This window comes from Lontra canadensis, unplaced genomic scaffold (genome assembly GCF_010015895.1).
Source record: "Lontra canadensis isolate GAN:19392208 unplaced genomic scaffold, GSC_riverotter_1.0 scaffold42, whole genome shotgun sequence".
In the NCBI taxonomy this organism is placed as follows: Eukaryota; Metazoa; Chordata; class Mammalia; order Carnivora; family Mustelidae; genus Lontra; species Lontra canadensis.
The window spans coordinates 434,242-461,835 of NW_022631036.1; the positions used below are offsets into that span (position 1 = coordinate 434,242).

Genomic DNA, 27,594 nt, shown 5'->3' on the forward strand with positions numbered 1-27,594 from the left:
TAGCATACAATTTTAGGTAGAGGCCTTCTTTTGACTTTTTGCCTGAGCAACCTAGGGTTGACGTTTCTTTCCTTTGGTAATTATAGACAAGGGAATAGCTAGTGTATTTTAAAGATTTTTCCTCAAAATGCTCTTCAGGAAAATTAATAGGAAGCAAGGCAAAGTGGTGATCATGTGACCTTTTTATACCATGCAAGGGTTTTTGTTTTTGTTTTTTAGTTTTATTTTTATTTGTCAGAGGATGAGAGAAGCACAAGCAGGGGAAGAGACAGGCACAGGGAGAAGCAAACTCCCTGTTGGCAGGAGCCTGATGCGGGATCGATCACAGGACCCTGAAATCATGACCTGAGCTGAATGCAGACCCTTAACCCATGTCCCAACCATGCAAGAGTTTTTAATTAGCCCTCCTGCTAACTTCTTGGAAAACAGTGACTATTTGATAAAACCACATGCAATTAATTAAGTCCCAGACATTTTACAACTCTGTAAATTTAGAGTTTAGTGCATAGAAGGCTGATTAGGTGAAAGGATTTTTGGGAGGAGTGTCTAGATGGAGAATAAGGTTGTAGAGAGAAGTTATGTTTTTACTGCTCTGTACAACATAGGCCAGCATTTTCTCATTGGCCACCTTTTCTCATTTGTCTCTTCTGATTGGACTGTCATTCTGCTGACTCCTTCATTAATGAATTAAAGAAAACTTTGATGCATGATTACTGTCTGCATACAAATTAATATTTTTAACCATTTGGGGACTTTTGCTGACAAAACCACCAAGCTTTGTTGTAAGTCACTGAGTCTCAAGATACGATAAGCAGTGATTTAGCAAGCTGCTTTGCAAATCTCAGTGTTGACTGCCAGTTGCCCATCCCAGAATGGGGGAAGTCTGGTTATTCTCATCTCATGGTGATTCTGTGGCAGCCCTACAGTTTTGCTGCCAGTTAATTGTTTGTATGTTTTTGTGTGTTCCTAGCTTATTCCTTTTCTGGTGATGAATAGTTGGAGATAAAGGTGACATGCTTAAAACACAGAAGATAAAGGTCCTATCATTTATCTTACAAAATCTGTTCAGCAAGATATACCACATACATAGCATATTCTGATCTATGGCTAGACGTGATAATGGTCTGTAAGGATTTTTGCCTTTCCCTATTTTTAAAATGAGAATTTTAAAATATCCAGTTACTCTTTTTTTGGTATACTTTTGAATATTTAATACATTGGAGATGTTTCAGTATTCATCTATTCATGGATAGCAAGATGATAAGGAGTCCTACCTAGACCTACCTAGACCTAATATGACTAATATGACAGGGAGGGACTTTGCATTCAGAGTACTATAGTCCTATGGCATAATTTCTGGATGAAGTAGTTTGGCTATGACTTTGCGTTGTCTCCTAATGGAGGAGAGGTGAATGCATTTTTTTTTCTTTCATTTGTTCATTCTTTTATTCAACAAATAGTTATTGAATGCCCTCTATATGCTAGGCACTATTCTAGTTGCTGGAGCTGTAACACTGGGTAGGTCTAGTATGTTAATCATTATATCATGTTGGGCCTGAATTTCTTTGAAGTTATATGTTGGTTAAGGAGGGTGTATAGGATAGGTAGTATAAGAGGTGGCATGCCTTAAGAATACAAGTATGTTTTGTTATCTCCCCGCACTCCCCTCTTAAAGGGTCTGTGTATAGGCCAAGGATGTTAGCCCCTCACCTCATACATGTTATCATCAGTTAGATCAGAGGTGGCCACCTGATCTAGGGTCAGCCAGCCCACTGGCTTACCTTAGCAAATGAGATCCTCTCTCTCAGGAACTTGGAATTGGACATGGAGAAATGGGATTATATAGTGTTTTGGCTCTCTTGCTCATAGGAATGTTTTGGCCATGTAGAAGTAAAGCAGAGAGGGTTGTCTTTATATATAAAGAGAGTTGGGAGCTGAAAAGTATTAATGGCAAAATGAAGATCCCTTGAACTCCTGCTGTTCAGATCTATACATTTATTCTCTGATTTAATTGCTTGAATTTTCCTTGTGTTCTGTGATATGTGCTTCTACACTTCCAGTAAGCCTCCTCTCCACCTTTTTGGTTTCTGTTACCTACAACCAATGATTTCTGATGAAATAACTTTCCAAAATTATTATTTTAGAGGTTATGATATGATGTTCAACCTCAACTGGGTCCTCCTGCTTTCAAAACTTTGCTTTTAATATATGTAACCATATGAGACCCTAAATAGTTCCATAGTTAAGTACTTTGAGTTTAAAAATTAAGTACTTTAATTGGGTTTTAGCTATATAGTTCCTATGTCTAAAGTACCCATTTGTCTTATCTTGTTTGGGAAGTTCTGTCTCCTTTACTGTTTTAATCTCTATGAACTTCTTTTTCCTTTCCTTCTTTCTCCTTTCTGACTTGAGGCAGAATGAAATATTTCTTTGTTTCTCATAGTACTTTGTATATTGTAGCACTTACAAACTACATTAGAAAAAACTGTATGTCCTTTATTCTAAGCCCCTCAAGGATTTAAATCATCTTATTCATCTTAGTTTTTTGTATTTGATATAGGGCCTAACACAGAATAGGCTTTATAATCCTTGACTGATTGTTTCTTTAACCATTGAATATATTAGAAATTAGTTTGTAATTAAATTTAAAATCAGTGAACCTCAGATCTCAGTTTGAGCATGTATCAAGAATTAAAATAACATTTTAAAAATAAAAATTTGCAGTATTTTGCCAAACCCTGCTAATGCCATATGGAGATTTTTTAAATGCTATTTTAATTTTGGCAAACTTTACTTACCCACTATAAGTTTATCTTTGATTTCTCTTATTGAAGGGATGCCAGAACTCAAATTATAAGCCATATTTGCTGAGTTTTGTAATATTTCAGATACAAACTCACAAACTCCCACAAACTGTCACATGGTTTCTATCTTAAGGCATGTTTTGGCTGAAGTTTATTCAAAACAGATTTGAGTTTAAATTAAACCTAGAAAATTTGTGTTACAAGGCTTTATTTAGCATAGCTCTAGAAAAGCAACTACATTCGAAGATAATCTCCTTGTCCTCAAGGTGACAGTCCTTTATTTAAAAAAAAAATTGTGTGGACCTGACTATAACCTAATTTAGAAGTTTAGGGAAAAAATTGCTAATACAACTCTAAAACTGTATCTTCTTTTTTTGCTTAGGTCCATTTTATTTTGTTTTACTGTTTTATATTTTTACTAAAACAGTAACTAAAACACATGAGACTTAAAGATATTTGAACTATGTCTTTCTGGATCGTAGAAAGATAATACATTGAACTTCTTCAAGTGAATCTGTCCCTGATTTTTTATTTGTAGCCCTGAGGATATTGAAAATGCACATCTCTACTTTTTTCATTGTAAACAAGTCTTGGATTTGACTGAGCAATGTAGAAGAACACTGATGGAACTACCACTGACTACGTTGAATATACATCGATTTATTAAGACAATGGAAGCTCCTCTTCTGGTATGTTTCATATTTTATTTTATTATTTTTTTAAAAGATTTTATTTATTTGTTTTGAGAGAGAGAGAGCATGCATAAGCAGGGGGAGGGACAGAGGCAGAGGGAGAGAGAGAATCCAACCCAGACTCCATGCGGAGCACGGAGCCCAATGTTAGGCTTGATCCCATGATCCTGAGATCACGATCTAAGCTGAAACCGAGAGCTGGTGGCTCAACCAACAGACTCACCCAGGCACCTGTATGTTTCTTATTTTAATATATTAGGTCATTCATATGTAAAATTTATTACAGTTATGCATTTTACTTAGATTAACTCTTTTTCCCTTTCCTTAGACCTATTTCTTTCACTGAGGGGGATTTAGGAGTATTTACTTATTGAAGGTAGAATAGAAGATACACTGATCATGAGATGACATTTTAATGCCTGGAAATAAATTGTGTTGAAATCCAAATATAACCATGTGTAAGTGGAAATATTCTGTGATAGTTTTAATGAACTGCGACCACTCCAAGATCACAAAGACCACATCATGGTTAAGGAAAGACCTCTTTTGTGAACGTTTTTTAAAAAACTATTTTTATTAACATATAATGTATTATTTGCCCCAGGGGTATAGGTCTGTGACTCATCAGGCTTACACACTTCACAGTACTCACCATAGCACATACCCCCCCATAACCCAACGATAACCCAACCACCCTCTCCACCCTCCCCCAGCAACCCTCAGTTTATTTTGTGAGATTAAGAGTCTATGGTTTGTCTCTTTCCCGATCCCATCTTGTTTCATTTTTTCCTTCCATACCCTCCAAGCCCCCCACTCTGCCTCTCACCTTCCTCATATCAGGGAGATCATATGATAATTTTATTTCTTTTCTTTCTTTTTTTTTTTTTTTAAGATTTTATTTATTTATTTGACAGACCGAGATCACAAGTAGGCAGAGAGAGATGTGGAGGCAGGCTCCCTGCAGAGCAGAGAACCCAATGCGGGGCTGGATCCCAGGACCCTGGGATCATGACCTGAGCTGAAGGCAGAGGCTTAACCCACTGAGCCGCCCAGGTGCCCCCGATAATTGTCTTTCTTTGATTGACTTATTTCACTCAACGTAATACCCTCTAGTTGCATCCACATCATTGCAAATGGCAAGATTTCATGTCTTTTGATGGCTACATAGTATTCCATTGTATATATATACCACATCTTCTTTATCCATTCATCTGTTGATGGACATCTAGGTTCTTTCCATAGTTTGGCTATTGTGAACATTGATGCTATAAACATTCGGGTGCATGTTTCCCTTTGGATCACTACATTCTTTAATTTCCTGGTTGACCCATTCATTCCTTAGTAGGATGCTCTTTAGCCTCCATGTATTTGAGTTCTTTCCAACTTTCCTCTTGTGATTGAGTTCTAGCTTCAGAGCACTGTGGTCTGAAAATATGCAGGGAATGATCCCAATCTTTTGGTGCCAGTTGAGACCTGATTTGTGACCCAGGATGTGATCTATTCTGGAGAATGTTCCATGTGCACTAGAGAAGAATGTGTATTCTGTTGCTTTGGGATGGAATGTTCTGAATACATCTGTGATGTCAGTCTGGTCCATTGTGTCATTTAAGGCCTTTATTTCCTTGTTGATCTTTTGCTTAGATGATCTGTCCATTTCAGTGAGGGGGGGTGTTAAAATCCTGTAGTATTATTGTATTATTGTCAATGTGTTTCTTTGATTTTGTTATTAATTGGTTTATATAGTTGGTTGCTCCCATGTTAAGGGCATAGATATTTAAAATTGTTAGATCTTCTTGTTGGACAGACTCTTTAAGTATGATATAGTGTCCTTACTCATCTCTTATTATAGTCTTTGGCTTAAAATCTAATTTATCTGATACAAGGATTGCCACCCCAGTTTTCTTTTGATGTCCATTAGCATGGTAAATTGTTTTCCGCCTCCTCACTCTAAATCTGGAGGTGCCTTTGGGTCTAAAATGAGTTTCTTATAGACAGCATATTGATGGGTTTTGTTTTTTATCCATTCTGATACCCTGTGTCTTTTGATTGGGGCATTTAGCCCATTTACGTTCAGGGTAACTATTGTGAAAGATAGGAATTTAGTGCCACTGTATTGCCTATAAGATGACTGTTACTGTATATTGTCTCTGTTCCTTTCTGGTCTATGTTACTTTTAGGTTCTCTCTTTGCATAGAGGACCCCTTTCAATATATCCTGTAGGGCTGGTTTGGTGTTTGCAAATTCTTTCAGTTTTTGTTTGTCCTGGAAGTTTTTTATCTTTCCTTCTATTTTCAATGATAGCCTAGCTGGATATAATATTCTTGGCTGCATGTTTTTCTCATTTAGTGCTCTGAATATATCATGTCAGTTCTTTCTGGCCTGCCAGGCCTCTGTGGATAAGTCTGCTGCCAATCTAATATTTCTACCATTGTATGTTACGGACTTCTTGTCCCGAGCTGCTTTCAGGATTTTCTTTGTCACCAGGACTTGTAAGTTTTACTATTAGATGACAGGATGTGGACCTATTTTTATTGATTTTGAGGGGGATTCTCTGTGCCTCCTGGATTTTTTTTTTTAAGGATTTTATTTATTTATTTGAGAGAGAGACACTGAGAGAGAGCATGAGCAAGGAGAAGGTCAGAGGGAGAAGCAGACTCCCCATGGAGCTAGGAGCCTGATGTGGGACTCGATCCCGGGACCCTGGGATCATGACCTGAGCCGAAGGCAGTCGTCCAACCAACTGAGCCACCCAGGAATCCCTGTGCCTCCTGGATTCTGATGCTTGTTTTCTTTGCCGCATTAGGGAAATTCTCTATTATAATTCGCTCCAATATACCTTCTGCCCCCTCTCTCTTTCTTCTTCTTCTGGAATCCCAATTATTCTAATATTGTGTCATCTTATGGTATCACTTCTCTTTCGAATTCTCTCCTTGTGGTCCAGTAGTTGTTTGTCTCTCTTTTGCTTAGGTTCTTTATTCTCCCTTATTTGATCTTCTATATCACTAATTCTCTCTTCTGCCTCATTTATCCTAGCAGTAAGAGCCTCCAATTTTAATTGCACATCATTAATCGCTTTTTAAAATTTCAACTTGGTTAGATTTTATTTCTTTTATTTCTCCAGAAGGGGATTTTATTTCTCCTGGAAGGTTTTCTCTAGTATCTTCCATGCCTTTTTCAAGCCCAGCTAGCACCTTGAGCATCGTCATTCTGAACTCTAGTTGTGACATATTACTAATGTCTGTATTGATTAGGTCCCTAGCCTTCAGTACTGCCCCTTGTTCTTTTTTTTGTGGTGAGTCTTTTCACCTTGTCATTTTATCCAGATAAGAATATATGAACAAGAGAATAAAATACTAAAAGGGTGGCAAAGACCCCAGAAAAATGTATGCTAACCAAATCAGAAGAGACCCAAAACCAGGGGGAGAAGTAAGGGGGAAAAAAGAAATATAAATTTAAAAAAAAAATATATATATATATAGTAGATTGGTGAATAGAACAGAGCCACCCACTTGATTTTGGGTGTATTTTGGTATCTTAGAAGAAACTACCTCCCAAAATTTTAAAGAAAGAGAAACTTATATATATATACAAAAATAAGGGTAAACACGATGAAGGGGGGGAATATGATTGTAAAGATGAAAATTAAAAAAAAAAACTCTAATAAAGGAACTGATAAGTTGGTTGGAAAAAGAAAAAAAAAAAAAAAGAATGTGCTCAGGCTGGAGACTAGAATAAAGCCATGTGCTAGATTGAGGGTATATTTTGATCTATTAGAAGAAATTATATCCCCAAATTAAAAAAAAACAAAAACCTATATGTATACAAAAAATAAAGTCAAATACAATGAAGGGATAAAATATGGCTATAATAATGAAGGTTTAAAAAGATTTTTTTTTAAAGAAAGTTATTGTTAAGATAAACTAGTTAAAAAATGTTACAAGAGGAAAGAGGAAAAGTTAAAAAAATAGAATAAGAAAAGTAAAATTAAAAACAATTTAACTTTGTAAGACTAAAGGATCATGGGGAAAAAACCATGAATCCTATGCATTGCTTTCTCCTAGCTCTGGAGTTCTGCTGTACTCCTTGATCAGTCAGCTTGGTCTTGGCTGGAGGTTCTGGCTGATCTTCTGGGAGGATCCTTTTGTAGTGATTCTCAAATGTCTTTGCCCGAGGTGGAATTGCACCACCCTTGCCAGGGGCCAGGCTAAGGAATCTGCTCTGGTTTGCTCTTGGGAGCTTTTGTTCCCTGAACACTTTACGTACAGTTCGGGTATGAAAATGGCAGCCTCCCAAATTCCCAGAGGAGCCAAGAGCTCGAGGCCCCACTCCTCAGTGCACCCTCAGAGAAGAGCAGTCAGTTACTCCTGTCTTCCTGGTCTCCGGTTTCGCTCTGTGCTCACCCAGCCTATGACTGAGCATTTATGTCTCTGGCACACAGCTCCATTTGGAGTCTCCAAATCCAGCAGATTCCTGCCACACGTTCTGTGCCACTCCTCCTGGGGGAGGATGGAAGGGGTCTCTCTGGATCTGCCACTTGTGGAGTCCCTGCTTGAAGAGCAGGGGCTCAACTGTGCCGGGGATCATGGTTTAAGGTAACCCCGAGCTGAGAGCTCACTCCTCGGCTCTATCTCTGTAGTTGGCTTCCCTGCTCCAATACCTGCAAGCTCTGTTATACTCAGACACCTCTGATCTTTCTGTGACCCTGCAGGACCTGAGACCACACTCTCTCCATGAGGGCTCCACTCTGCTTTGCTTCTGGAACGATGTCCCTTAGTGGAGCAGACTTCTAAAAGTTCTGATTTTGTGCTCCGCTGCTCCACTGCTTGCTGGGAGCTGGCTCCTCCCTCTGCAGTCTATCTTCCCGTTGCTTTGGATTCACTTCTCTGCATGTCCTACCTTTCAGAAAGTTGTCGATTTTCTGTTCCTAGAATTGCTGCTCCTCTTCTATCTCTTGTTGAGTTTGTAGGTGTTCAGAATGGTTTGATAACTATCTAGCTGAACTCCTGGGACCTGATGTCATTTCAGTCTGCTACTCCTCTGCCATCTTGCCTCTCTGTCCACTTTATTTTTTTTATTTTTATTTTTTTAAAGATTTTTATTTATTTATTTGATAGAGATCACAAGCAGGCAGAGAGGCAGGCAGAGAGAGAGAGAGAGAGAGGAGGAAGCAGGCTCCCTGCTGAGCAGAGAGCCTGATGTGGGGCTCAATCCCAGGACCCTGGGATCATGACCTGAGCTGAAGGCAGAGGCTTTAACCCACTGAGCCACCCAGGCACCCCAAGTCCACTTTATTTTTTAAAGATTTTACTTATTTGTCAGAGAGAGAGCACGAGCAGGGGGGAGGGGTAGAGAGAGAGAAGCAGGCTGCCCCTGGAGCAAGGAGCCCAATTCAGGACTCGATTTCAGGATCGTGGGATCATGACTTGAGCCAAAGGCAGATCCTTTTTTTTTTTTTTTTAAAGATTTTATTTATTTATTTGTCAGAGAGAGAGAGTGAGCGAGCACAGGCAGACAGAGTAGCAGACAGAGGGAGAAGCAGGCTCCCTGCCGAGCAAGGAGCCCGATGTGGGACTTGATCCCAGGATGCTGGGATCATGACCCGAGCCGAAGGCAGTGGCTTAACCAACTGAGCCACCCAGTCGTCCCCCAAAGGCAGATCCTTAACCAACTGAGCCACCCAGGCATCCTGAATGAGCCATCTTTAAAGCAGACCTTTTGCCTCTTGTCCAAAGGCCCTTCTAATGCTACATGGATCAGAGATGAGCTTGCAGATATACAGTCAAAATAAGCAATTCTTGTTATTTTAAGCCATTGGGTTTTGGAGTACTTTGCTACACACACACAGTGATAGATGGTCAGAAAACACCCTTTAGGTGATCTCATCTGTTTCTATCGCGTTAACTATACCAAGTCTCCAATCTGAACTTTCAGGTTAAATTGTTTTTTGGATTTCCTGATCCATATAATTAACTACTAATTAGATGTATCTGTCCTTAAGCTTCGTATGCCCAACATCTATGTGTTGTCCTTGTCCACCATCTGTTCTTTCTCCATTATCCCTTAATTTACTATCCAGTCATTCATAGCAGAAACCTGGGGAATCATTCTCAAATCCTGCATCTCCCCACATCTAATTTTACATCTTAAATATCTTTCGAATTCTTCATTCTAACAGCCAATGCCTTAATTGAGGTTTTCACCATCTCTCATGTTCTATTTTAGTAATAGTAACTGATTTGGTCTCTATACCTCCCTTTTTTTCCCCCCACTCCTTGAAGTTCATACTTGCCATTGCTGGTAGAGTAATTTTTTTAAACACACATGTTAAAATATTTCGTACAATTTCTAAATGGTTTCAATTCATTTACAGAAGAAAGCCACACTTTCTTAGGAAGAGGTAATGGTTTTTAATGATTTGGCTCCTTGCCAGATCTCCACCCTTACTGCTTATTCCTCATTTTCAGTTTTTAATGTTGAATTACTGATTGTTCTCCAACTGTTCCTTCAGGTTGTTCTACCTATTCAGGCTTTGGTATAATTCAGTTCAATGTGATTGTAGGACGAGGTCCCCACTTTCTTGCTGCTCATTGGCTGGTGTTGCTCTTAGCTTCTGTAGGCTGTTCACAGGTCCTAGCCACAGGGCCTTCTCAAAAAATTGCAGCTTCTTCCTTCAGAGCCAGCAGGACAATCCCACTGCATTGTGCCATGACCGTTTCTGTAATAGAACCTAATCAAGGGAATGGCTATCCTAGGGATTGGGATTATGCAAGATTGGTGCATCAGGAATCTCGGGGACCATTTTGGAATTTGACCTATCATGGGTAAATATCAATTTTTCTCTAGAAACTTTTAGAATTAAAAAAAATCCTCAATAATTGCAAAGCTTGCAAGAAGGGATCTTCCTGTGTATCTACTTTTATCCACTATTTGGTTACTCAGTAAGCTCTTTCAGTCTGGCAATTCATGTTCCTTCTTCAGTCATGGGAAACTTTTGTGTTTATTTCAGTGATGATTTCTTCCCTTCTTTTTTCTCCCTTCTCTCTTTCTGGGACTCCCAGTTGGACATTGGACCTCTTGAACCAGTCTTCACCTTTATTACATTTTCTCCTATTTTCCATCTTTTGCTGTATGTACTTTCTGGCAGATTTGTTCAATTTTAATTTTTATTTCTTTATGGATGCAGTATCTTCCCATCACCTGGAGATTATCAGGGGTGGTTTTCTGAATCTGCTTCCTGAATAGTCTGTGTTGTCTCCATGTTATCTGTTTTTCTCTTTGTTCTGGGTTCTATCTTTTATGTTAGAGGCTTCCCTCAGATGCATGTTACTCCTTGGATATCTGTTTGTGATTTAGAAGATGAACCTTAAAAGCTGATTGGAAGTTCTAGGAATGTACATGAGATTTGTTAATTCTGAATTCTATAGGGCGATTGGACCTGGGCTGCTTTTTGGAGAACCCTAATGTCAGTATCCTCAGGCTTTTTCTTGGGCTTAATGATTCTCAGAAAAGGATCTTCCCATCTTCTGCCCAGAGGACAGAAGTCTGGCCGCTTTTATTCTGGGAAATGAGTGGGTAGGGAGTTGGGGGCATCTTAGCATTTGGTTACTTAATCCCCCCACTTTTGGCATGGCATTCACACTCTGAGATTTTCTGAAGTCACCCCCAGATTTCTTCTGGTGTGAGGGAGGAATAGTTGCCTAAACTCAATGGAATCGGAGGGGAATCTCAGTATCTAACTCCTCCAAAGCTTTTACGTGTATTCCTTCTTATTTCAGAGCCTTCCTGCCACTGCCCTCCAGTATTTCTCTCCTAGTTCCAGAGATACCAGGCACTGACAAACCTGAGCAATTTTAGGGATGCTGTACTTGATTGAACTGTTTCTTAGCTTTCTCTCTCCTGGCTTATTGTTTTGCTTTGAAAGATTCTCCTAAGTCAGTTATTATTCTGTTCTTCAGCTTCCAAAAAATGTTTGCCTTTTCTCTTTTCCTTTCTTCACATATGTATGTTTATCTCCTTTAAAAGAAGATCTTCCTGCTATACTTTTCCTGGGATTACTGGAGGGAGTAAAATTAGATGTATATATTCAAGCTGCTGTCCTAACTCAGATGTTCCTCTTGTTTTGTAATGCGTCATTACATGTTAAATTTTATATGAAAGAATTTTTTCCTCATTCTATTTCCCTTGAAATATCTCTTTATCAATACTACACTATTTTATTTATTTATTTATTTTTAATTTCTTTATAATGCACTTATTCCTTGTGGTTGTGATTTCATGTTTAACTCCTTGTAAATATGGTTTATAATGCTTCAAGTATATAGGTACATCGGGAGGATTAACCTTAGGAAAAAATGAGGTAATTTCTGTCACTATTAGATTTATTTCAGAGGCTTGTGTTTGTTTGTTTTTTTTAATGCATGACTTTATTAATAAGAATTAGAATTTAAATCCAAATGTTGGAACCCTGTTTTCACACAGTGAAGACATTTTGTTCTTTTTTTTAAAATGAAGACCGAAGTTGCTGAAGACCCTCAACAGGTTTCAACTGTTCATCTCCAACTAGGATTACCACTGGTTTTTATTGTTAGTCAGCAAGCGACATATGAAGCTGATAGAAGGACTGCAGAATGGGTTGCTTGGCGCCTTCTGGGGAAAGCAGGAGTTCTACTCTTGTTAAGGTATCTTAAACATTAAATATTCACTGTATTTAGCAAAGCACTAGAATTTTTCTCTTTTTAAAATATGGTAATATAATCACTTGTAAATAAACTTAGATCTCTAGTAAATTTTAATATAGTTAGAACCAGTTGCTGAGCTAAAGTCTGTACATTAATTATTAGCTTGTTAAAATTTAGACCTTTAAACTTCGCTAAATGAAGATGAAGATGGAGACTGGAACATCTAGTCTCTATTTATATCTAAAATATCTCAGACTCAGTAAATTATAATCTTTTTTCATAAATTGTTTTTAGTGTAAGAACTTATAGTTCTCTTTTATGTTGACATCCTGGATGACTGTTCTTCAGATCAGCCATATAAAACATTTATTTCCATTTTGAAAAAGGGACTCTTCAGAAGTGGACATTCCTCAGCATGCTAACGTGGTCTTCAGAAGAGCAGAAGAGGTTAGTTATTTTATGTATTGCTCTACAATGTCTACTTATTTAAAGAAAGTTCATAATGTGGTCATAAAATAATATAAGCTTATTATAGAAAATAAATTCTATAAATTGCCACTATTCAAAGATTATTGCTGTTAACATTTTGGTGTTCTTTTTTTTTTTTTTTCCATTTGTTAGTCTCTTTTCTCATGTTCATAAATATATATATATATATATTTTTTTTAAAGAAAATTAGGATCATGCTATAGATCCTACTTGTCACATAAAATTATATCTAATTACTTGCTATTGTGCTATGATGCCTGCCTTTGTACACTGTTTTGAATATCACTGGTTCTTTCCTTTGGCTAAATTTCTGGAGGTGAAGTTTGTCAAAGGAAATGGGATTTTTTAAGGCTGTTAGAATACATCATCAAATTGCCCTCGAGAAACCAGCAAGATATGGAATTCCTTGTTGTTCATACATCTTGCCACTACTGAGCATCATCATGTTAAAAAAAAAAATCTCTATCCACAAAGTTCCTGTTTTAATTTGCATATTTTTGATTACTAGTGAGGTTGAACATTTTTTAAAAGTTTATTCCCATTTATTTGCCTTTGTAAATTTCTGTTAATGTTCCTTTTTCTTATGTTTCTTAAAATTTTTCTTAATTATTAAGAACTCTTTAATTCTGCACATTTCAAAATATTATATAAATATGCTAAATAATTGATGTGTTTTTGAACTGCTAGTTTAAAAAAAATTTTTTTAAATTGACCTAAGTGATCTCTACACCCAACATGGGGCTCAAACTAATGATCCCAATATCAAGAATTGGGTGCTCTACTGACTGAGCCAGCCAGCCAGATGCCCCTGAACTGCCTGATAATTTAGAGTTAAATTCTCTTGCCTAGGGCTATGGCATGAATACCAGGTCAATGGTTAGAAGACTGGATTCTGTTCTTTTGGTTCTGGGACTGGATTAATAAATTAACTTTGCCAAGCTCAGTTTTCTCATTTGTGAAATATTCGCAAAACTTTCCCTTAAAACTTAAAAGAAATTTATAAGACAAAATAGGAAAATACTTTGAAAACCGTAGTATTGTTCAAATGTAGTATGGGGATAGTATGCTCTGCTTTTTGGCTAGGTCATGGAAAGAGTATTTCTGAAGCTGTTTTTTTGCTGATAGGTCAAGATCCTTAAATAAGAAGTTATAATATTTATTATTAGGAAATAGGTTTTTTGAAAAAATTAAAATTCATGATGGTTTCTGAGTTTGATGTCTTAAATTATTAAAATACAGTAAAATATAGTAATTGCTAAAATATAGTAATATAGTAATGTATAACATGCGGTAAGATAGGTAATAAGATAGCTATCTCCGTGAAGATATTTTCTGTAAAGGATAGACGAGTCTTTTCTATGAATCTCTTTATTAAAGTCAGTGTAATTTTTTTTTTTAACCTTTTCATCAGGGCAATGATGTTCATTCTGGGTTTGTATAATCATTCTTTCTCTCTCCTTTCCAGGCAAAGTGTTTGAGGGTCCTTAAAGTATAGAACTGGTTGCATAAATAGTATTGTATGCTTATATTACTGTATTATAAGCCTTGTATAGTGAGTTTAAAACATATCTTTTAGTATTGGGTTAGTTCTTCAGAATTTTTTTCCTAGGGCACTAATTAGCAATATAGTATTAAGAGTTTATGCTATAGAATCTTACTGCCTAGTTCAAATCCCACTTTGTAACTCTGGGCAATTACTTGACTTCTGTATGTCTCTCTCTCTGTGTCTCTCTCTCTCTCTCTTTTTTTCATTGTAAAGGGGGGTTAATAATAATACCTACTTTAATGAGTTGTTGGGTCAGTATATTAAAAGAAATAATGGAAAGTGCTAAATTAGCACAGGATCCAATACATTTGTAATTACTCAATAAATACTAATACTCATCCATTTATCCTTTCCATAAGTATTTATTGTGTACCTGCTTTGTTTCAGGCACAGTCCTAGGCTGAGGATATAGCAGTGAACAAAAGCAAGTTTTTGCCCTCATGGAGTTAATATTCTAGTGGCAGGAGACAAATACAAAACCAGTTTAGCTAGAATTTCAGATGGTGTTAAAGACAATGGAAAAAAAAATCAAGGTAAGGTGAGAGAGTAGTCTTGGAAGACCTCATTGATTAGTAACAATAAAGCAAAGGAATATGCCTGTGGATATGTGGGGAAAGAGTCTTCTAGACCGAGAGGACACACGTGCAGAAGTCCTGAGGAGAAGAGTTGTTTGTGTTTCAGCATAGTATTATGAGGAATAGTGTTAATGCCTAGGATATTTCTTAGTACCTGAGTTTTTAAAAGCCCTTTTTTAATTCCTTTCTTCAGAGATTTTTTTTTTTATAAAATCAAACAAACTGAAAAGAAGAAAAAAAGTGAACAACCATATACTTACTACCTAGATTCAGCAATTAATATTTTATCCTATTTGCTTCACCTGTCACTTTTTTCTGAAACATTCCAAAGAATACTTGATATAATGGCATTTACCCATAAATATCTAGCATGAAACTCTAAAAATTATTGTTGTTCTTCTATGTATAACCACAATCTTATTATCACACTTAACAAAATTAACAGTAACTTGTTATATCATAGCGTAATCTCATAGCCAGTTCCTACTCCAATTTTCTCATCTTAAAATTATTTTCTATAGATGTTTTTTGTGAACCAAAATTTAGTTAAGGATTATGAATTTCATTTGGTGTGTTTCTTAAATGTCATAATGTCTTCTTTTCCCTCATGATAGTGCCTTTTAGATAAATGGGCCAGGGTTTCCATATTCTGGATTTGTCTGTTTCCTTTTGCTTTTGTCTGCCTTGCTCCTTTGTTCCCTTATGTTTCCTAAAAACTGGGAGTCAGATTGCCTAGCTCTATTAAACATTCTGGGTAAGAATACTTCACACTTCTGGTTCATTTGTATTTTATCTTATCCTAACGTGGAGGATGTCTGGTTTTCTCACATAATGATGCCACCTTTGATTACTGAATTAAGGTAAAGACAGTTAATTCTCTCCATCATGAGATGCATTTCCCTTATCCACTTAGCAGATAAACTGTAGGTAGAAATGCAAACAAAACCACTAGAGATACCAGTACTTACCCCCCAGAGTGGCTAAAAATTTAAGAAGTAACAATAGCAAGTGTTTGTAAGAAGGTAGAGTTACAAGAACTTTTGGTAGGAGTAAAAATTAGTACAATGAAAATTGGAAAAATATCTGGCAGTGCTTCCTAAAGGTGAGGCTACGTATATATCATGTGAACCAGCTGTTTCATTCCTACGCAGAAATGTGTATACACGTGCACCAAAAGACAGCTATAGTAATGTTCCTAGCAGTTAGTATTTATAATGGTCCAAAGCTGGAAATAACACATGTCCTTAAGCAATAGAGTGGATAAACACATACATGCATATGGTACATACTAGTATATTCATATAATGAGTTCATCATTGGAAAAGAATAAACTGCTTTTGAATGTAACATGAATATACCTCACAAATAGTGTTGAGCAAAAGAAGTGGTCACAGAAAGATTATAAGCTGTATATAATTCTATTATATAAATTTCAAACTGGCAAAATTTATAGATGGTGATGAAAGTCAGAATAGTGATTACCTTTGGGGGATGGTGATGACAGGGAGAGGCAAGGAGATGGCCTCTGGGTGTCCTGGTAATGTTCTGTATCTTAACCTGTGTGGTGATTATATAAGTGTTTCAGCTCTGTAAAAATTCATCAAACTATACACTTACAATTTGTGTTCTTCCTTTGTGGATATTGTATTTGAATAAAAATGTTTATTACCACAATATCTATGTATACTCCAAACAAATTTGGTTTGACTTTAATCATTATACATTTTAACCCCATTATTATTTCCACAGAAGTAATAAGTTGCTCACTTTGTAATATTAAAAAGATGAATATGTGATATCAAAGAACACACACACTTTAGAGTTATTGTATAGCTTTATTCTCATGCACAGTTACAGTCAAGAATGATTTATTAAAATAATCTAGTGGCCTAAAATTTCATGTTTTTAAGATGTGGTAGTTGGGTATTAGTGGAAAGAGATTACAATGGAATAATCTCAGTGGGTTAGATTTGGTATTCTTAAAATACCTGGGGCAAATTGTAGTTTTAAATGTTTTTAGCTAAATTTTAGCAGAATTATTATAGGATGAGATACTATTTTGAATATATCTGTGGAATATCTAAATAATTTTGATTGGTTCTGTTTATGATTAAGTTGTGTGTGTGTGTGTATTCCTTTTATATTGAGTTGGGACATGCTGTTATGTGTGAAATGTTGCAGACTTCAGTATAATATAATTGTGACAGGCAAGTGAGACTTCTAGTTGTTTTTTGCCTTTTTTTTTTCATTAGTATACACTATCTTTAGATAAAATATGCTTTGGATACTTTTCATAATGATTATGGAATTCCCTTTTTTGTTTTATTTAATTTTAAAACTGAAGTTCTAAAGATTTAGTTTCATTTTAATATCAAACAAGTAAAACATTTTTATTAAAATGCTTTGGTATATTTTTAGTCATGATTTTAAAAATGAATGTATTTCTAGGGAGTGCCAGTGGAATTTTTGGTCTTACATGATGTTGATTTAATAATATCCCGTGTGGAAAGTAATATGCACATTGAAGAAATACAAGAAGATGAAGATGAGGACATGACAAGTCCAGATATGGGTAATAAGTTTTGTGATGCTCCTTCCCCCTCCACCCCCTATTTGTGCTTGGCACCCATAAGATCAGTGAAATTTCAGTGAATTAACTTTCTCATAGAATGTTTTGACAGTCAAGACTATGAAATATGAAAATACCTGGAGAAACCTATTTTGAATAATATCTTACCAAGTTAATTTGGTAGAAAAGGTAAGGATGCTATATTTTGTTGAGTGTAATACATTTCATTGTTACATGCCAGGCTTCTAGCTTTCCACATCTGTGCCTTTATCTTCTAAATCGGTTCTTTCAGCCCTCCTGGTCTCTTCCATGTTTAGAAAAAATGACCTAGGAGCCACAACTTGGTATTTTACTTTTCTTTTTCCTATTAGGATATGAAATTCTAGTAAATATTGTTGGATTTGTAATTGTAAATAAATCTGATTATTAACAATTTGGGAGTAAATTTCAGTAACATTTAAAACTTCTTTTTAAACCCACTTCATTCCTTTTTATTGTACTTAGTGCTTATGTTTTTGAAGTATTCTGTAGTTTCAAGGCTATTCTCCTACACGTTATTTACTTTGATTGAGTTGGTTGATGTCCCCTTCATTTTGTAGATGAAGAATCTGTGGTTTAGCAGGGAAATGTTGGAAGAAGAGGACAAGAATGGATTAGAAAATAAGAAAGGGGGGCACCTGGGTGGCTCAGTGGGTTAAAGCCTCTGCTTTTGGCTCAGGTCATGATCTCAGGGTCCTGGGATTGAGCTGGAAGGAAATGAAAATATGTGAATAAGAAGGAAAAAATATAGTAAATAGGAAAATAGGCCTGTATTAATTTTGGTATTGAAGTTGTAACTTGTTAGTGTCATGGAATGTGGTGTTTTAAAGTTCCTTTAAGTTAGTAGAGTATAACTCTTATGTTTCAGATTTGAACACTAAGGGAGAGTTATGTGACTGACTAGAGTCATATGGCTGAAACCTGCGGAGATGCACTGTAATTCATATCTAATATTTTTATTTTATAGTATTAGAAATCATTTGAAAATAATACTCTCATTTGTAAATTGTCTTCCTCTATTCCTTTCTTTGTAATGTGTTATTATAAAGAATTATGAACTTAGCATAAAGTAGACAGGATAATAGGACAAATCTCCTTGTATCCATTACCTGGCCCCACCCAACCACCATCAATGCATGGCTATCCTGTTCCAGTCACTGCCCACCCCTTATTATTTTGTTGCGAATGCCAAATATAGAGTTTCATCCACAAAGATTTCCCTGTATATTTCAGAAATATAAGGATTCTCCTTTTAAAATGAACTTAATGAGCACTGGGTGTTGTATGCAACTGATGACTCACTGAATTCTACTTCAGAAACTAATAATAGAGTATATGTTAATTAAATGGAAATTAAATAAAAAATTGAAAAAATAAAAATAAAAAATGAGCATAATTGGGGCTTAGTTCGTCAAGTGTCCAATTCTTGATTTTGGCACAGGTCATGATCTCAGGGTCATGAGATCAAGCCCTGTGTTGGGCTCTTTTATGTCTTAGAGCCTTCATATATATTTTTCCTTTTGCCTAAGACATTTTTCTAAAAAGTTTGGATTCTCTAGCTGGAAGGCTTTGGCTCTCCAGATCTGAATCTCCTTATTACAATGTCTCAGGTACCATTTTCTTTCCTTAAACTGACACAATTTATAACTATGTGTTTATTCAGTGATGAGTTTATTGTCTGACTTTTCTGTAAATAGGAGCTCCACGTGGTCAGGGACTAAGTCTGTTTTGTTTACTGTTTTCCCTACTGTCCATCACAGTGCTTGTCATACAGTAGAATTTGTATTTATATAAGTTATGCATTTAAATATACATTAATTTATTTTTGAACATTTTAGATATTCAAGATGATGAAGTGGCAGAAACTGTTTACAGAGATAGGAAGAGACAGTTGCCTTTGGAACTCACAGTGGAACTGACAGAAGAGACGTTTAACACGACAGTAGTGGCTTCTGATAGCATAGTGCTTTTCTATGCTGGTTGTGAGTATGAGTCTTCAGAGTCAGGGAGTATTATGTATTAGAGGATTCAAAGTGGGTGGATTTTATTTTTGCATTCTGTATATTGCATGTTGTAGAATGACATAGTGTTCATATGTCCCAACTAGACTGCACATATTGAAAGATTTACTAATTTACTAATTTAGAAAAATTACCAATTCATGCTGATGTTTTTAATATATGAACAGTCTTATGGATCTGTAAGACATATACTCCTTTTAACTTCAAGAAAAAGCCCTGCAACTATTTTCCTTGCACTATGAGTGCAGAAAATTAGTTGCATTTAGAATCCTCTTAAATGATTGCATACTATTGGGTACCGTATACTAGAATATTTCTTATGAAGGAGTAACAGTTTTGGGAAACCCTATAAATTAGTATGTTTGTAAATGTATAGGTGCGGATGCTTTGGAGATACGCATGTTGCAGTATCTGTTGAATTTTTTATTTTAATGTAGGGCAAGCTGTATCCATGGCATTTCTGCAGTCCTATATCGATTTGGCAATTAAATTAAAAGGTATGTAATATGGTATGCATGCTTATTTTCTTGATTTTAAGCTATAGCTATTTGCAAAACCATCATGCTAAAGCTGAAGAAAACCACGTAAAATTTCACGTTTTATATTTGTGTCTCCAACATTACATTAATGAACCATAAGTTTCAGAAATGTTCAGAAGCATTCATCTTGGTTCTTTTCATGGAACTGTCTTAAGTAGTAGGTAGAGAGCCTATGTACTAAGTACTTGTGGCCACACAGTTAATCCAGTAATCATTTTGGCTAAATTCACTTAGCAAACATTTATTGAGTGCCTACTCTTGAGCCAGTTACTATTAAATATTAAATGAATACTAAATACCCTTAAACAAAAATGTGACAGATAAGACCCAATCTCACAGTCTAACCAAACATCTAAGATCTCAGTGTTATTAAAGCTGTTTAGTTAGCTCCTTATGGACTGGGATATTTCTTAATAGCCAAAGTTTTTTAACTGTTCTATGAAAACCTGATCCCAGGGGTAGGTAAATAAGAATTCAAGGAATAGACTTAAAGTCAAGAAATGGGCTTGAATTCAAAATACCTATACCATCGTTCTAGCAAAGACATAAGGAGAGGTAGGGAGGCATGTTAATAAGAGAGAGGTAATGATGGATTAGGATAATGTTTTATAATCATTTGAATAAGAATGCATCATGCTTCATATCTGTAATACGCCTTTTCCTACTGTTTTTCTTAGCTATTCTAATTAATTAGGCTTATTATTTTAGCTACTTTAGGAATTTATCCACCATTTAGTTTTTTGGGGCACTAGCTTACAGGTTCTTTCAATTTTTAGTAAGTTCTTTGTGGGTAGATACCATATCTTGTACTTAGTTCACTGGACTTGGCATATTGACTTACATTGTAGAATATTTGGGGTTTAATAATTGTTGAATAAATGAATAAGCTAATAGTATATAACTTATTTATATACTTGGGACTTTTTTGAACTGAAGAAATTAATTCCAGAAAGTCAGTCCTAAATATAACATGTTCTATGGTAATAAAAACATAAGAGATTTTAAAAATCACTTTGAACCATTTTTCCTCAGGTCATTTCTCAACCACATTTGATCCAACTTCTGATTTCTTCATTACCCAAGTGAAGAGGCGATTAAGTCTCAGATAATGTAATTCCTAATATATTTTTTAAAAATCCTGTTACTCTTTCAGATTCTCCTTCCTAGTTGCAATCTATGGAAAGATTTAAATTTATTTTTTTAGATTCTCCAGCCTCATTGGCAAAAAATTAGGAGAAGGAAAAAGGAAGGGAGGAAAAATATAAGCCATAATGAAGAAATAATTGGATAATGTCCCTGAATAATAGAATTATCCCCCAACCCAGCCCATTTGTCAATACCAAATGAAATGGAAACAGATTCCTTTACATTCTTCTCTATTAATGAACAAATAAAGAGACTCCCAGGCCCCTCAGTGCAAGGACTCTGAGTTGTATTTGTTTGTAGAATGAAAAAGCAGATAACCAACCCAAGACTTGATTTCCTTTTTCATTTAGGACGTTCTATATGAGTAACAATCCTTTTAGTAATTAGATAATCAGATAAAGGGACTGTTTTAGAAGTTCAGGGGGCTTAATGTAGAAACACATAGTATGGGTACGCTCTACTACCCCATACGTACTATGCCAAATTGGAAGACTATTGTAATACTTTGGGCATTGGGTCCTATAACTTTTCATGTTGACTTCGTGGGGAAAAGCCACTTCTTATCTAAGACGATGAAGAATATTTTATACTCAGTCACAAGGTGGCAGCAAATATCAAATTTTTATACCTATCCGTACCTAGTAGCTGTAGCTAAGAGAATCTGGGTTTTTTTGTTTTAAATCTTTAAATTAGGAACACCTTTGGAAATTCATGCATTGATCAGGTATCAGGGATGTAATACTGCAGACATCTTAGACTCTACTGGCAGATGAACATGGAAAAGGGACCCAAAAATAGAGCAGCAAAGGAGGTGGGAAAATAAGCCAGTTGGGGAAGGGGTTGCAAAAATCAAGGGAAGAGAGTGTCCAGTAGAAGCCATTCATGCTGATGAGAGGTTAAAAAAGAATGGGCTAAAAATATTGTTAAGTCTACACAACTGAGTTTTCTACATTAATATTTATAAAATGTGCATTTCCTGTTGTTTAGGCACATCCACTATGCTGCTTGCTAGAGTGAACTGTGCAGATTGGTCTGATTTATGTACTAAGCAAAATGTTACTGAATTTCCTGTTGTGAAGATGTATAAGGAAGGTGAGACCCCGGTGTCTTACACTGGAATGTTAGGAACTGAAGATCTCCTAAAATTTATCCAGCTGTGAGTATTCAGCTTCTCACTAAGACTTTTAAATTTTGAGATCTATAAACTTAATTCCCATACTTTGTAGACACACCTTGAATAGGTTAAGGAGTAAGGAAATGAGATCACAGGAGAAGGTGAAGAGAGCTTATTCCTTCACTTTGGGGGAGGTCGAGGTTGTGTTTAATGAGGGTTTTTTTTTTTTTAATTAGTATTTGTCTTTATTTTGTCAGATATTTACCCTGTGAAATATAGTGTTCACCAGTGTCAGTATGTTTTATTGTTTTTGCAACCTGAAAAGTATCCTTAAAAATTAATTTTGAATATAGCTATCTATTCATTCAGCAACAGGATTTCATGCCCAGTGAACATAACATCGGCCCAAGAAGCAGAAGAATATTTAAGTGGGGAATTACATAAAGACCTGATCTCCTACTCTAGTGTGTCGGTGCTGGGACTGTTTAGCCCAAACATGACAACAGGTAAGGAGTTAGGTAATAGTTAAAAACTTGATTGCTAGTTTTTAAAAAAATGAATTAATATCTTTTTCAATGATCGAGAACTCAAATTACAGAATTTTGAAATTAAACTTGAAGGAAAAAATCCAAGATTATTTAGTTGTTAAATTTATTTATTTATTTTTTTAAAAAAGATTTTATTTATTTATTTGACAGACAGAGGTCACAAGTAGGCAGAGAGGCAGGCAGAGAGAGAGAGAGGTGGAAGCAGTCTCCCCGTGGAGCAGAGAGCCCAATGTGGGGCTCAGTCCCGGGACCCTGGGATCATGACCCAAGCCCGAAGGCAGAGGCTTAACCCACTGAGCCACTCAGGCGCGCCCAAATTTATTTATTTATTTAAAGATTTAATTTATTTATTTATTAGAGAGAGAGAGAGAGAGAGAGAACATGAGGGGCAAGGTCAGAGGGAGAAGCAGTCTCCCTGCTGAGCAGGAAGCCCGATGCCGGACTCGATCCTAGGACTCGGGGATCATGACCTGAGCCAGAGGCAGTTGCTTAACCAGCTGAGCCACCCAGGTGCTCTAGCTGTTAAATTTTGATATAATTCTTTCCCTCTTTTCTCTGTGTAACTATGTATTGTATATTTGTATATATTTTAATGTAATCGGGCTAGTGCTGTGTATCTAGGTTAGTATCTTGCTGTTTTAATTTAATATTACATGGGTGCTTTTTTTCCCTATGATTAATATTCTTTAAAATCATCATGGCTATGTATTTGGATGCATATACCATAATTTATTTAACTGTTTACCAACAAATAAGATCTGTTGTTTCACTTTTTTCTTTTTGTTATAAAGAATTTTTTAATTTATGCATCTATCTGTGGAATTTAGACTATTTAATGGGTATAGATTCCCAGTAGGAGGATAACTTTATGTTTTCTATAAGCTGTGTGTTATATGTGTTACTCATTTTTTAAAAATGGGGTTTTAGTGCTTGTCTAAGGAATTACTATGAGATTTTTATGTATTAAGGATATTAGATTCTTGTTATTTTGTTTCAGTTATTTTCCCCCAGTTTGGTTGTTAGCTTTAATAATTTTGTATTTAGCAGTTTAAAGTTTGTTTTCAAATTTATTGATTTTGAGATTTATCCACTGATTTCAGTTATAGAAAATCTCTATCATCCTTATCAGTTAATAGTCACCTATATTTTCTTCTTGCTTTAATTTATATTTTTTATACTAATTTATATTATCTTCTTGCTTTGAATATTTTTTTTAAATTGTGATAAAATACATGTAACAAAATTTACCACCTTAACTGATTCAGCATATAGTTCACTAGTGTCAAATATATTTACATTGTTGTACAGCTAATCTCCAGAATTTTTTTCATTTTGCAAAACCAAAACCCTGTCCCTGTTCAGCAGCTCTCTGTTTCCCTATTTCCCTAGCCCCTGAAAGCCTCAATTCTACTTTATATCTCAGTGAGTCTGACTTGTTGTCTCTTATTGGCTGGCTTGCTACACTTAGCAGGATGTCTTTAAGATTGAGCCTTGTTGTATCATGTGTCAGAATTTCCTTCCCTTTAGGGGCCTATGGGTGGCACTGTTGGTTAAGCATCTGAGTCTCGATTTGGGCTTAAATCTTGATTTGGGGTCGTGAGATAAGGCTCTGAGTTTAGAGAGGCATCTGCTAGAGTTTCTCTTTTTCCCTCTGCCCCTCCCTACTCTCTCTCTCTCTTTCTTGCTCTCTCTTCTCTCTCTCTTTAAAATAAATAAATCTTTAAAAAAAGGAATTTCCTTCTTTTTAAGGGCTGAGTAAAATTACATTGTATGTATGTAAAACATTTTATTTATCCATTCATCTGTTGACTAACATTTGGGTTGTTTTCACCTCTTGGCTATTGTGCATAATGCTTCTGTGAACATGGGTGAACATACTGTTTTCCTTAGTGGCTGTACGATTTTATATTCCCACCACTAGTATACAAGTGTTCTGACTTCTCCACATCCTCACCAACATTGTTATTTTCTGGTTTTTTGATACTAGCCATGCTCATGGGTGTGAGGTTTTGATTTGATTGTGGTTTTGATTTTTACTTTCCTGATAAATAGTGATACTGAGCATCTTTTAATGTGCTTGTTGGACATTTGTATCTCTTCTTTGGAGAAGTGTCTATTCAAGTCCCATGCTCGTTTTTTAAGGAGGCTGTTGTTGTTGAGTTGCAGGAATTCTTTATTTATTCTGGAAATCAACCCCTTATAATATATATGAATTGCATATATTTTCTGTTCCATAGCATGCCTTTCTACTCTGTTGATTGTGTTCTTTGATTTTTTTTTCTTTTTTAAGTCTTTAACTATTTGGATATTTTTATGCATGGTATGAGGTTAGGGGCCAACTTTATTTTGTCTGAATAGTTAACAGTTGTCCTTTTTTCTTTTTTTTTTTTTTGATTCCACCATCACCATATTAAATCCATGTCTGTATTTGTGTGTGTCTCTGTGTATCTGTTTAAATATTTTCTATTTTATTCACTTTTATTTCCCTGTCAATACCTAATCTATTCATTTTTTTTTTAAAAAGATTTATTTATTTATTTGGGAGATAGAGAAAGCAAGGCGAGGAGCAGAAGGAGAGAGAGACAAGGCGGCTAGGTCCTGAGCACACAGCCCAACATGGGGCTCTATCCCAGGACCCAGAGATCATGACCTGAGCTGAAATCAAGAGTTGGACACTTAACTGACTGAGCCACCCAGGCACACCCCTCTAATCTATTAGTCTTATAATACATGTTGAAATATATAATTGGGTCAACTCTTTTGTTTGTCTTTTATACATTTTCTTACTTTTTTTTGCCTGTTGGCTCTTCCAGGTGAACTTTAATCATTTATATATATTGTCTAAACTTCTTTGTGTTTCTGTTGCTTGTTTTATGCTTTCTTTACTTAGTTTAGTCTACATGGAGAATGCTTCTTTTGGTTTTATTTTCCCCAGAGCCAGAGAAGATGTTCCTTTTTTTTTTTTTTTTAAAGATTTTATTTATTATTTGACAGAGACACACACATGGAGAGAGGGAACACAGTAGGGGGAGTGGGAGAGGGAGAAGCAGGCTTCTTGCCAGGCAGGGAGCCCGATGTGGGGCTCAATTCTGGGATCCTGGGATCATGACCTGAGCTGAAGGCAGGTGTTTAACAACTAAACCAGCCAGGCACCCCATAGAGAAGATATTCTTTAAAAAAAACAAACAAAAATATTAGAATATATAAAATTAAAGACCATTTTAAGGATTTTTGACTGCTTCTATGGAAGATGAAGATGCTTTTAATTTCTTATGTCATTTTTTTTTTTACTTTTTTCAATTTTATTTTTTATAAACATATATTTTTATCCCCAGGGGTACAGGTCTGTGAATCGCCAGGTTTACATACTTCACAGCACTCACCATAGCACATACCCTCCCCAATGTCCATAACCCCACCCCCCCAACCCCCCTCCTCCCATCAACCCTCAGTTTGTTTTGTGCGATTGAGAGTCACTTATGGTTTGTCTCCCTCTCAATCCCATCTTGTTTCATTTACTCTTCTCCTACCCCCTTAACCCCCCATGTTGCATCTCCACTTCTTCATATCAGGGAGATCATATGATAGTTGTCTTTCTCCGATGGACTTATTTCACTAAGCATGATACCCTCTAGTTCCATCCACGTCGTTGCAAATGGCAAGATTTCATTTCTTTTGATGGCTGCATAGTATTCTATTGTGTATATATACCACATCTTCTTTATCCATTCGTCTGTTGATGGACATCTAGGTTCTTTCCATAGTTTGGCTATTGTAGACATTGCTGCTATAAACATTCGGGTGCACATGCCCCTTTGGATCACTACATTTGTATCTTTAGGGTAAATACCCAGTAGTGCAATTGCTGGGTCATACGATAGTTCCATTTTCAACATTTTGAGGAACCTCCATGCTGTTTTCCAGAGTGGTTGCACCAGCTTGCATTCCCACTAACAGTGTAGGAGGGTTCCCCTTTCTCCGCATCCTCGCCAGCATCTGTCATTTCCTGACTTGTTAATTTTAGCCATTCTGACTGGTGTGAGGTGATATCTCATTGTGGTTTTGATTTGTATTTCCCTGATGCCGAGTGATGCGGAGCACTTTTTCATGTGTCTGTTGGCCATCTTGATGTCTTCTTTGCGGAAATGTCTGTTCATGTCCTCTGCCCATTTCTTGATTGGATTATTTGTTCTTTGGGTGTTGAGTTTGCTAAGTTCTTTATAGATTTTGGACACTAGCCCTTTATCTGATATGTCATTTGCAAATATCTTCCCCATTCTGTCAGTTGTCTTTTGGTTTTGTTAACTGTTTCCTTTGCTGTGCAAAAGCTTTTGATCTTGATAAAATCCCAATAGTTCATTTTTGCCCTTGCTTCCCTTGCCTTTGGTGATGTTTCTAGGAAGATGTTGCTGTGGCTGAGGTCGAAGAGGTTGCTGCCTGTGTTCTCCTCAAGGGTTTTGATGAATTCCTTTCTCACATTGAGGTCCTTCATCCATTTTGAGTCTATTTTCGTGTGTGGTGTAAGGAAATGATCCAATTTCATTTTTCTGCATGTGGCTGTCCAATTTTCCCAACACCATTTATTGAAGAGGCTGTCAATTTTCCATTGGACATTCTTTCCTGCTTTGTCGAAGATTAGTTGACCATAGAGTTGAGGGTCTATTTCTGGGCTCTCTATTCTGTTCCATTGATCTATGTGTCTGTTTTTGTGCCAGTACCATGCTGTCTTGATGATGACAGCTTTGTAATAGAGCTTGAAGTCCGGAATTGTGATGCCACCAACTTTGGCTTTCTTTTTCAATATTCTTTTGGCTATTCAAGGTCTTTTCTGGTT

The 27,594-nt window shown here is 36.1% G+C and overlaps 1 protein-coding gene across 5 annotated transcripts in view; it reads left to right on the forward strand.

The window, feature by feature from the left end:
• TXNDC16 (thioredoxin domain containing 16) overlaps positions 1 to 27,594 on the forward strand; it is a 126,112-nt gene that overhangs the window by 57,536 nt on the left and 40,982 nt on the right. For all 5 annotated transcript variants that reach the window (XM_032871094.1, XM_032871097.1, XM_032871095.1 and 2 more), the window contains 8 exons: positions 3,343 to 3,493; positions 12,008 to 12,174; positions 12,561 to 12,621; positions 17,233 to 17,356; positions 19,231 to 19,374; positions 19,851 to 19,910; positions 22,086 to 22,254; positions 22,582 to 22,718. In XM_032871094.1, the coding sequence (XP_032726985.1) occupies positions 3,343 to 3,493; positions 12,008 to 12,174; positions 12,561 to 12,621; positions 17,233 to 17,356; positions 19,231 to 19,374; positions 19,851 to 19,910; positions 22,086 to 22,254; positions 22,582 to 22,718 (1,013 nt within the window). The remainder of the gene's footprint in view (positions 1 to 3,342; positions 3,494 to 12,007; positions 12,175 to 12,560; positions 12,622 to 17,232; positions 17,357 to 19,230; positions 19,375 to 19,850; positions 19,911 to 22,085; positions 22,255 to 22,581; positions 22,719 to 27,594) is intronic.